The sequence below is a fragment of the Crotalus tigris genome, unplaced genomic scaffold, assembly GCF_016545835.1.
Source record: "Crotalus tigris isolate CLP2741 ecotype Arizona unplaced genomic scaffold, ASM1654583v1 scf7180000018173.423308, whole genome shotgun sequence".
NCBI lineage: Eukaryota > Metazoa > Chordata > Lepidosauria > Squamata > Viperidae > Crotalus > Crotalus tigris.
Window position 1 is genome coordinate 1 of NW_024096865.1, and position 11,008 is coordinate 11,008.

The following is an 11,008-nucleotide window of genomic DNA, read 5'->3' on the forward strand; positions in this document are numbered from 1 at the left end:
TTTGTAATTACCGGTGCATAACGTTGGTACATATAAACATGGCTCCAGAGATTAGTGATTTGAAGGAAGTTTGTTAAGGGCTAGCTGCTGGATGTGTAGATCTATGTAAAAGTCTGGTGATGGTATGTTTAATTATCTGCCGTCATTTAATGTTATTCATGTGCCTTTTAATATTCACGTATTGCAGTCTTTCAAAAAGTATTGTTTGGGGAGCCTATTAAGTTTGCATGAAAGTAACCCAATGAACTGATTTTTTTTTTTAAGCATATATAGGACTGTAGCTTTAAAATGTCAGTAGGTTGGATTAGTTTTTACCAGTTACTTCCAGCAAACATAACAGTAACTTGATAGAAGTTCAATTAAATTAAGTATTTGAATAGTTGCGAAAAACAAGATGCCATTTCTCTTGTTAACTCTGCAGTGGTAGATTCCCTTTCTAGGTATGAGTGGAAAACCAGGCCTCTTGGTACTTGTCTTTGAATGCTGTTCTTTTTTGTTTTGCTTCTTCCCTTCAGATTTTTGTGTTCTATTTTTCTCTTGTTCCTGCCACACTTATTACATTATTGTATATTAACATGTTTGTACAATTAACTATATGTGGAATGACATTTGGATTAGAAATCAGGCCGAGGTTCATAATTATAACCATTCAAGATACATGACCTACTTTGGTGTTGAAGAATGCTGTAATGATGGAATAAAACTTTGGAAGGAATGAGAACAGCATAAGTCTTGATTGTTGGTACCTGATACAGGTAGTCCTCAGCTTATGACCACAGTTGATTTCAATATTTCTATTGCTAATTAATATCGTTAAGTGAATTTGCCCAATTTTATGACTTTTGTTGCCACAGTTGTTAAATGGATCACTGCAGTTAAATTAGTAACATGGTTAAGTGAACTTGGCTTCCCCATTAACGTTGCTTGTTGAAAGGTGATCATTGACCCTGGGACACTGCAACTGTATCAAATACTTGCCAGTTGCTAAGTGCCTGAATTTTGGTCATATGATGTCACTTTTTTCAGTGTTGTAACTTTGAATTGTCACTAAACAAATGATTGTAATCCCAGGCTACCTGTACCAGATTCTTGTGAATGTTGATGTGAAAAGATTTAATCTCAGCTCTCTGTTTAAAAGAGCAGAGCAACATTTTTGCTGTGGTATATATTCAGGTGATAGCTATGTACATACCTATCATGCTATTCCCTTGCAGGGTAAGCAACATTATGCCAAGCACAAAACAGCAGTAAGTAATAGAAATGTTATTGTACAGCAGGGGTTTCAAACTGCCGGCCCACGGACCAGATGCATCATGTCGAAACCACGCCCACACCCTTGCCAGCAATGGAAAAAAAGTCACGATATGTCCTGTCATGTGATGTTGCGAGTTTGACACCCCTGCTATAGAGGATGATATCAGGAAAGGAAATACACCTGAATGTAGTTAACACTTCACTATAACTCTCCCTAGCTTTCTATTGTTGTAAATACTTTTGCTTTCATCATGTCTGTAAGCTGCTTCATACATTGTCTTTTCTACTTTGTAAACTTGTCACTTTATTTTTTTAGGATCTTGAACTTCTTCAACATGTTTCTTTTGTACTGGTCACTTATTTTTTTATTCAGTCCACATTATCATCCGTTCTTTCATGACTTTTTTTCTTGTTCCCCACAAATATTTTCAAGTACACTCTCAATATTTTCATGTTGCTTCTGACATACCATAGTTTCATAGTTTGGCGCTGATTTATTTTTAGTCTTCAGTCACTCTTTTCTGTCCTATATTCCTGAGGCTGTCAGCTTTTACTTTTCTTTTTTTAACAAGCTCACCATTGAACATACATACTGAATTCTGACTTCTTTTTGATACAGTGTGTACTAGGGCAGTGGTGGTGAACCTATGGCACGAGTGCCAGAGGCAGCACTTGGAGCCCTCTCTGTGGGCACACATGCCGGCGCCCCAGCCCCAACTCCCCCCGCAGCCCCCTCCTCATCAGCAAACCCCCCCCCCCGGGAAAAGAGTCACCTCCGGGTGCGGCCCAGGAGAGCAGCGTAGCCAACACATGGCAGCTGGGCAGCAGATGATTCTGTGGGGCGCAGGCGGAGGGCGTGGCCACCATGGCTCTGCAAAGTCGCCTGGGCGATCTGTGGATGGTCCTGAGAGTGGGCAGGGATGGGCGGATGGAGCGGGGATGGGCAGGCTGGGAGCGAGGCAGTTTTGGGCACTTGGTCTCTAAAAGGTTCGCCATCACTGTACTAGGGTATCCAATACACTAATCAAATTCAGGTTATGACATTTGAGAATATAAAGAAAATGTTTTTAAGGTGTCTAACACATTCGCTTTTGTTTCTTGCCTATTTTGGTTCATTTGAGCTAACCATAAGGGATTGATTGGGGAGCTCCACAGAGTAGGGTGCATCTTTGCACTAGGGCTCGTGCCACTAGCCTTCAAAGAGACAATGGTCTTCTTCTTTCTGAAGAAACCCACTTAATTGCATCCATATCTGCTGCTTGCCCTGTTTCAATTGAAGTATTTGAAGTTGGTCACAATTAAAAAGTTTCCTTAAGTGTGTTCTCTCTTTTTAAAGCCAGTGCCAACGGCACTTGCACAGGTTGATCGAGAGAAGATTTACCAGTGGATTAATGAACTATCCAGTCCTGAAACTCGTGAAAATGCACTATTGGAGCTGAGTAAAAAACGAGAGTCTGTCCCTGATCTTGCCCCAATGTTATGGCACTCATTTGGCACAATTGCAGCTCTGTTACAGGTAGGTTGAATGCAACTTTTAATTGAGATAGCTTGCCCACCTATCTTAAAAGCAATTTGTTTTGCACATATCTAGATACCCTAAGTCACACTACAACTTTATACTTCAATTGAAAAAAATGAATGCATATAGTGACAGTTGCTTCAAACCAAGATCAAGTTCCAAAGGACCTTTAAAGATAGTAATAAGGAATATACCAGTCAAATAAAAAAAATCTCCAAAATCAGAATTCATATAATTGCTATATTTTATATCTTTCGCTTTCTTTTAAATAATTTGCTTTTGTCTAGTCAGTGTATGAGCAAAAAATGTATAATTCTTTCTGTCAATGGATCATAGCTAATTAGTGGGTTGATTGTTAATGCTTCAGTAAGAAATATTTTCACACTAGTGTTTTTTCTTTTTCATAGGAAATTGTAAATATCTACCCATCTATAAATCCACCAACTTTGACAGCTCATCAATCCAACAGAGTATGCAATGCTCTGGCACTTTTGCAATGTGTTGCGTCACATCCAGAAACCAGGTATACATGCTTTGCATATTGACATTGTGGGAATCATAATCATTAGCTAATAAAGATATCTTAATATTTAAATAGTTATTTTAACGTAAGTTATGATAAAAGGTATCTCTTCCTAATTGCTATTTTGTCAAATGCATTTTTCCTTCATGTCTAGGTCGGCTTTCCTTGCTGCACATATCCCTCTCTTCTTGTATCCCTTCTTGCACACTGTCAGCAAGACTCGTCCCTTTGAATATCTGCGACTCACAAGTCTAGGGGTAATTGGTAAGTTGCTTTTTAATGCTACCTATAATAAATTCTTGCTTTTTAGAAATGAAGAATAGTCTAGAATCATCAGCAAAAAGTATAGAAAGGCATTGTATTAATTCGGGTGGAAATTTTCTGAAATTTCGCTTGAGAGTTACAAAACTATGTGGAATTATATGTCAGATTGTCAGTGTTAGAACTTCCACATTGGCAGTACATTATAGAAGTAGCAGTCACAATGCATCTGAAGGACAAACATGTTGGGAAAAGCTATCCTAAAATAGACTTCTGACATTTAGCACGAATGTCAGCTCAACTAGGAAGTAAACTTAGGGAATCCAGGTTAATCCTACATGTATGTCGCACTGCTATATTTTTTAGTTCTCCTTTCTAAGTCCAGATAATTTATTTTACAAATCAATTAATATAAAATGGAAGTCCTCAAAATATTGGAAGGAACTGATATAACTTTGTTTTTATTTTATGTGGTTTAAATGTGCCTGTAGGTCCCGTTGGCAGTTGATTAAAAATTGATTTGATTCAATATCTGAAGTTTTCCATAAGATATGAGCTCCCTCTCATTTCTGGGGGCTTTCTCCAAATACCTCATGATGCAAACGTTCCATGTCAAAACCCTATTGGATTTGGGGACAGACTTTTTCAGCCAGCCCCCCAGGAACCAAATGGAATTGTTTTGGCAGGAAGCAGCTTGCAACCTTCCCTGCCAACTTCCCCACTTACTTCTGGGAAAGCCAGCAGAGAAGATTGCAAATGGTGATCACATGATTATGTGATGCTTGGCAACCCATTGTAAGCGGAAGGGATTGTCAAAGGCCCAGATTGCAATCACTTGACTGAGGATGATGCAACAGCCATGATTTCAGGCATGTATCCCTTTGTTCAGCACTATCATAATTTCAAAAAGTTGTTCATTAAGCAAGGACCACCTGTACCATCTATGACTTGTTTTTATAATCAGTCCTTGATAAGATAATGAAACAGATTTTTTTTTAAATTCTTTACCATATAGAGTTCCGTAGTGACTCAAATTCAAATCACAAATCCCTTTCTTATGCTCTGTGTATCCCTTGGCTTAGGAAACTATGGCCATCATGCCTAAGCCTCAGCTAAACTCCAAAGTGAGGAGCCGAGCCAAGGAGAGCAAGGCATCCTGTCAGCAGCATCCTTGCTAGGAGGTCGGCATTATCCAATGGCTTCCATGCTCCTTGGCCTCCAGATCTGCCAGCTGTTCCCATGGATGCAGAATAGAGGCAGAATCTGGCCCTTTACAGAAAGGTTGATGGCCCCTGGAATAGCTTCTTGTATCTGATGTAAGAATTTTATGTAGTATTTAAAAGGGTCCTTTGATTTTTAAATGATGTGATGTCACAATTTTTCAAGTGCTTTTGATAGTCTAGATCAGTGTATTGAACCTGTAACTCTGAACAGCTAATAATATACCCCCACAAGATAATAAAAATAAAAAAAATAAAGGAAGTATGTTATTTATATATGGTAACTATAGTACAAGACAATTCCTCTTCACTCAGTGCCACCAAAAGGTTGGATAATTATGGTCTAGATCAGCGGTTCTCAACCTATGGGTCGCGACCCCATTTGGGGTCGATCGACCTCTTTCCGGGGGTCGCCAAAGGCGGCGATCCGCCATTTTGTTCCCTCCAGGGGCGGCGGCGCGCCTCCGGGGGTGGTACCGCGCATGGGGGCGGCGGCGCGCCTCCGGGGGGTGGCGCCACGCATGCGCGCCGCGCGCGGGGGCCCCGCCCCCATGCGCGCCGCGTCGCGCATGCACATAACGTTTGTGTGACGGGGTCGCTGTCACACAAACGTTGAGAACCGCTGGTCTAGATTGTTAAGATTGGGTATGCTTCAGAAGAAATTATTATATAAACGAACTATATTCAAAGAGGAAAAATATTCCATCAGAAATCAAGTCTCTAGTCCTACAAATCTCTTCTGTAATTCTGTCCATTTAAAATTTGGTTAATGAAGGAATAAAAGATAGGAAGGTCCTGTTAGTGGGTAAATCTCTATAGTAAGTTTTAGATTTGTGGTAGCAGACATTTATTTATTACAATCATCGAGGAATGATTTTGCCTTTGTAAATTTAGAGCTAATTTAATTTAGATCATAAATCAACATTAGTTCTTACTAATCTAGACAGGTTGCTTAATTAATTGAAAAATACCAAAGTAACACTTGAGCAAACTTCACAATTAGTTGAAATTGGTTCGTGGTTCTACCATCTTTCCATTAATAAGTTATAATTTACCAATTTTCTTTTAGCTGTGGTCAGTTAAGCTTCCATTAGATTTTTGTCAAACTATATGAAATTTTATTTGATCTTTCTCTGTTTTTAAAGGGGCTCTTGTGAAAACAGATGAACAAGAAGTTATCAATTTCCTACTAACAACTGAAATTATCCCTTTGTGTTTGCGCATCATGGAGTCTGGCAGTGAGCTTTCCAAAACGGTATTGCTTTCATTTTTAATGAAATTATTCCAACTTCATAGTTGCTTTCTTTTACTTGCCTATGCATCATATTTCTATGATACACCCAAAGTTAGCAAGTTAGTTATTTCGACCAAGAGAGTGCAGATGTACATTCAAAATTGTCATGAATTTGTCTGATAGTGAAGTTTAAAAAATGTCACTGCTTTTAATTCAGTAAAATTATTCTATCTTTGTATTTTTCCATTCAAATTATTAATATTCCAATGCAAAACAGACTTGTTTTCCATCTAAAATTAGCAAGCTATTTTTTTCTCTACAAAGTGATTGAAGTGGGGACTTTCAAATTGTCATGATTCCTTGCTTCATTAAAAAAAAAACATTGCTTTGAAAACAAAGCAAATTCATGGAGGTCTGTTCCATTTTTCATTTCAAAAGAGTTTTATGCTTATTCTTACCATATGTAAATCTTAAATTATTGCGATAGCACCACTCTTCCCCTTCTGTTGAGGGAGGGGTGTTCAAAGAATCCACCTATGTTAGAATTGAACACCCCTCCCTCAACAGAGAGGGGGTAATAAGACGCCACCTATTTCCAGCCTGCAATGCAGCCCTTTCAGCAGTTCCAAAAGATTACAGAATCAATTGCATGTTGGTTTAGGTGACCCTGAGGGCACAGATAAACTCCCAAGTGGCCTCGACAGCTCTCAGAAAAAGTGCTAATGACCAGATGACTGGAAAGAAATACAGTTGTTCCATTTCTCTGCCCCCATCCTATACAAACCTATTCTTCCATTCCCCCCCCCCACATCACAACTGATGAAGCTTCTTGGATGAGAAGCAAACGTTTTCTTCTTCTTCCTTGAGGAAAAAAAAACAGTCCAGTTGCCTTTTGAAAAAGCATCTGTGAAACTACTGGATCCAGACTTTTGCTTGTATGCGAAGGAGTGATGTATTACAGTCTCTGCTGAGAGACTGAGAAACCAGAGAGCTGGTTTCGTGGGTGTTCCTCTTGAGTTGTTGGTATATTTGTCCATGAAACTGAAAGTAGGTAGTGAGACAGAGTTTGATGAGGTCCACAATTCTGGGTATTTCAGTCTTAGTATTATTTGGTTACGTTGGGTGTGTTGTGTAGTACTGTTGCCATGGATTCATTTGCTAGTTCTGTGTCTATGGATGTAAAGACTGCTGTACATCTCTGTACAGTTGAAGCTGTTTACCTCTTATTAACATTAATTTCATTTATACACTGTCCAAGTCTTAAAATAACTTGGGTCAGTTACAGTTAAAAAACCAACATGTAACAAACTTGGCCAACATTTTACAGCTTGATGATTGATAGTATTTTGCAGCATTAGGAAAGAGAGTTGCAATAATACAGGTAGTCCTTAAGTTATGAATGGAATGGAGCCAGCCCATTCCATTCATAACTCGAGGATTTATAGGAGTGAATCTCATACCTTGAACGCAATAACTCCCTGCTTTCGCCCAGGAATTCACTAATTTTTTGCTCAACCATATTCTTTTCTGTCTTTCAGGTTGCCACTTTTATTCTACAGAAGATCCTATTAGATGATACGGGATTGGCTTACATCTGTCAGACTTATGAACGATTTTCTCACGTTGCAATGATACTGGTACGCTGCTCTGTTTATAAAAACGAAATAGCTCAAGATAGGATCCTAGTTATTATGTTTGAAGCTTTGCATGGCATGGAGCTGGATTTTTTGTGGGATCATTCCCTCTGAGGTTCCACTCTGCTGGATAGGGTGGATAGCTCCAGATCTCTTCCATTAAAGGTCATTGCAGGATCAGGAGGTGCATTTTCTCCATAGTTGCCTCTGCCCTGTGGAATACCCCCCTCCCAAGATCCAGCAGCTCCCCACCTTGAAGGCCTTGAAAAGCTAGCTGTTCCCCCAAGAGTCGGATTAGGGTCACGTTGGTTCTCTGTAAATGTGCATGTTATTACCTGGGGGAGTGTCGTTTTGGGGCACTGATAATTTTTTATATGCTTTCATTGGTTTTGAGGTGGGCTGTCTTGGGTTACTATACATACAATGGGCTACTATTTAAGTTCTTCAAATAAAATAAAATAAATTCTATATACATACCACAGTAGGTACAACATTTTGCAGAGTAGTATATGAAAGGCTGTTTTGCTACCTGAAAAGGCCTTACATTGAATTGAGCACTGGATAGCAAAAGCATTTGAGGAAGGAGTATAAGGAAGTCAATATATTTCTTCATTGTTTTTGTTTGCTGTTTTAACCTAGGGTAAAATGGTCTTGCAACTGTCCAAGGAGCCTTCTGCCAGGCTGCTGAAGCACGTGGTCCGTTGTTACCTTCGCCTTTCCGATAATCCAAGGTAGACATCTTAAAAGTATCTAGGGATCTTTTGATTAGGTTAGGGAGGGCGCTGCACTTGTAACTAGTCATATTTGCAGTTTAAAATGCTAGGTAGTGATCCAGTTCCCTCCCATATGCAGAGCATCTTTCAAATAAAACCTGATGAATGTTTTCCCTCCAAAATAAGTACTATTCCTTGAGAGTCTGGATAGATTCTTAGGCTTCCTCACAAAGGTGTTAAACAGCAATGACCAAATTGTTTAAACAGTTGAAAATTCCAAGATCAGGAGACAATTCTTTTATGAGCAGCGAAAATTTTGTCTTTTTTCTAAGCCACTTCCAAAAAACAAGGTTAAGACATAGCTATCTTATAGGAAGTGCTGGGCTGTCATCTTTTCATTCAAGGGTAGTATTTACCAGTCCAGGGCTACCAATAAATCTAGCCTTTTACAGAGTCCAGGTACATTTCTACAATTATTTAGTCAAGTAGCAATCCTGATTAACAATATCTTCAGGATGTTAAGATGCAGCATTCCAGTGAACAGGACAGGACAGGAGAAGGAGGCGGGGTATAGAGATGCAATGTGATATCTGGGTCAGTTTGTTTCTTCCGTGAAGGACAATAATTGTGTACTCAGGTGAGGGGCATGCTCCCCTCTTGTCCATGTGAGTTTATTTGTTGGCCCCCTTTTTCTTGTCTCTTGATGTAGGGCACGGGAAGCCCTCAGGCAGTGCCTTCCTGATCAGCTGAAAGACACCACCTTTGCCCAGGTTCTGAAGGACGACACCACTACCAAGCGTTGGCTAGCACAGCTGGTCAAGAATCTCCAGGAAGGCCAAGTCACCGACCCCAGGGGTATCCCCCTTCCTCCACAGTGACAGCCAAGGAGGTGGCAGAACCCAGGAGGAAACAGCTCAGGTTTACAGAGAGCCAGGAACCAATGACCTCTTCCAAATCCTGTCAGGCATGCGTGGACAGCTCACTAGACTGTCAGTAGTCACCTGGACTGCAGGCCCTTTCTATAGCAACTTCTCACCATGTCTTTGAGGATTATGACACCAGCAAACACAGTCGGGACAGACAAGCCTATTTGAAGGTGTGGGCTTCATTGCAATGATCAGTTGAACACCGAGCCGGGCACTGCCTGCCCGGTTCAGTTGAGCCGGCTTGGAAAGTGTTCCCCAGTTTTCTTGTGGCTCACTGTTTACATGTAAGTTCAATAAATGTTGATCTGGTCATTTGACCCTCTTCGGAGTACATTTGGAGCTGCATCTAGCTCCAGGAAGGCCTCTTTGTTTCTTCCTGCCTAAAAATGACATTTTCATAAGAGTCTCCTGATTTGTTCTTTTTGGAAGGGTTGGCCATCGTGACGGGATCCTTAGACTTTTATTTCTTGGGGAAACGGAGGAGACGAATAACCTGTCCTCAGCTTCCTAAAGGATTGTTCCTACCTAGCACATCAGAAAGCAATGATTTTTTTTTTCTATTGAATTCTTCTGGCCATTAATTAGAACAGGTTTAACTCTGTGACTGCAGTTGAAATGGTGTCAAGCTTTCCGTGGATCCACATCTGCTAACTCTAGTCTATGGGATCCATAAAACCACAAAAGGAGCACTGTTCCTTTAACATTCAGACACTATTGGAAGGAAAAAACTGTATGACTGCCATGGTCTTTTGTTGCAGTTAATGCCTCTGCTAGAGTTAATTCCAGGGTGAAGAGATTACACGGACCAAGAGCTTCTTCAAGCATTTCAATAAATGTTTGCAAGCATTTCAGCCTTGTAGACAGAGCTGCAAAGTGCAAGGGCTCTCCTGCTCTTCTTTCCTTGCTGCCAGGCTAAGTGCACCCAGGTCTTCACTTTGTGCCCCAACTGTTTGTAGGTGCCTGCCACAGCTGAGGAACCCATTAAGCAGTCTGCAGAGGCAGCCTTTCCCCTATTAAATGGGAGTAGCAAACAAAAAAGAGGGAATTTAGAGAGAGGGAAATGTCCGGGCTCTTAAGTCAGTTGCACAACACCTAGGAGCAGGTGGCATATACGCCTTTGACCTTAGCTAATGCTGCTGCTTGGGTGGGAACCTATTTTCCCTATACCCATTCCCATTTTCTTTCCCCCTGCTTCCCCAAATGGCTGGCCAGGCCAAGCCAAAAGTTAAAACACTTCTGTCTCCACATAGTTTGCTTTTGCTCTTACAGCAGCTCCCTGTTTTAAAACAGCCTTGTTTTTCATCCCTGCCTTGAGTGGACTTTACCAACTGCTTCTGTTTTGTAACTTGAATAAAAAATAAGCCAAATCAATTCTGACCCTCTTTGATTCAAGATGATTGGGAGTGGGGGGCAGGATATACACACACACATATATGCACACATATATACATATACATACACACATGCATACATATATATACATACATAAACAAACAAAGCCCCATCCGCAGGATGTAGGCAGCACTCAAAACCATGTCCCCTCCGGTCTGCGGAAAAACCTGTCTCCATGGAACCGGTCCCTGGTGCCCAGAAGCTTTGGGGCCACTGATTTAGAGGAAAAAAGATCTGCGGAGGGAGGGATTGTAGTTATACTCAATATAGACCAATGAAGTGAAGTTTATTATGTTTAGCAATTCAACAAGGTCAAGAGTACATTTTTATCC

General features: G+C 40.5%; 1 protein-coding gene across 2 annotated transcripts; it reads left to right on the forward strand.

Annotated features, from left to right (window-relative positions):
- The first annotated feature begins 2,074 nt into the window (after nt 1-2,074).
- LOC120310400 (CCR4-NOT transcription complex subunit 9-like) lies at nt 2,075-10,655 on the forward strand. 2 transcript variants are annotated; one of them, XM_039348767.1, is made up of 7 exons: nt 2,075-2,770; nt 3,181-3,296; nt 3,451-3,560; nt 5,923-6,032; nt 7,550-7,648; nt 8,285-8,376; nt 9,065-10,655. In XM_039348767.1, exons 1-7 carry the CDS (start codon nt 2,729-2,731, stop codon nt 9,234-9,236), a joined length of 741 nt encoding a protein of 246 aa, XP_039204701.1. In that variant the 5' UTR covers nt 2,075-2,728; the 3' UTR covers nt 9,237-10,655. The 2 variants fall into 2 exon arrangements, with proteins under 2 accessions (XP_039204701.1, XP_039204702.1); XM_039348768.1 differs by having other exon boundaries at nt 2,096-2,770; nt 9,068-10,655.
- The last annotated feature ends 353 nt before the right edge of the window (nt 10,656-11,008 follow it).

What these genes read in the sequence shown, in the direction of transcription:
- LOC120310400 (XM_039348767.1), top strand. Translation starts at nt 2,729, where the DNA reads ATGTTATGGCACTCATTTGGCACAATTGCAGCTCTGTTACAG. An exon ending in GCAGTGAGCTTTCCAAAACG is followed by an intron (nt 6,033 to 7,549) that starts GTATTGCTTTCA and finishes TCTGTCTTTCAG; the next exon opens with GTTGCCACTTTTATTCTACA. An exon ending in CGCCTTTCCGATAATCCAAG is followed by an intron (nt 8,377 to 9,064) that starts GTAGACATCTTA and finishes TGTCTCTTGATG; the next exon opens with TAGGGCACGGGAAGCCCTCA.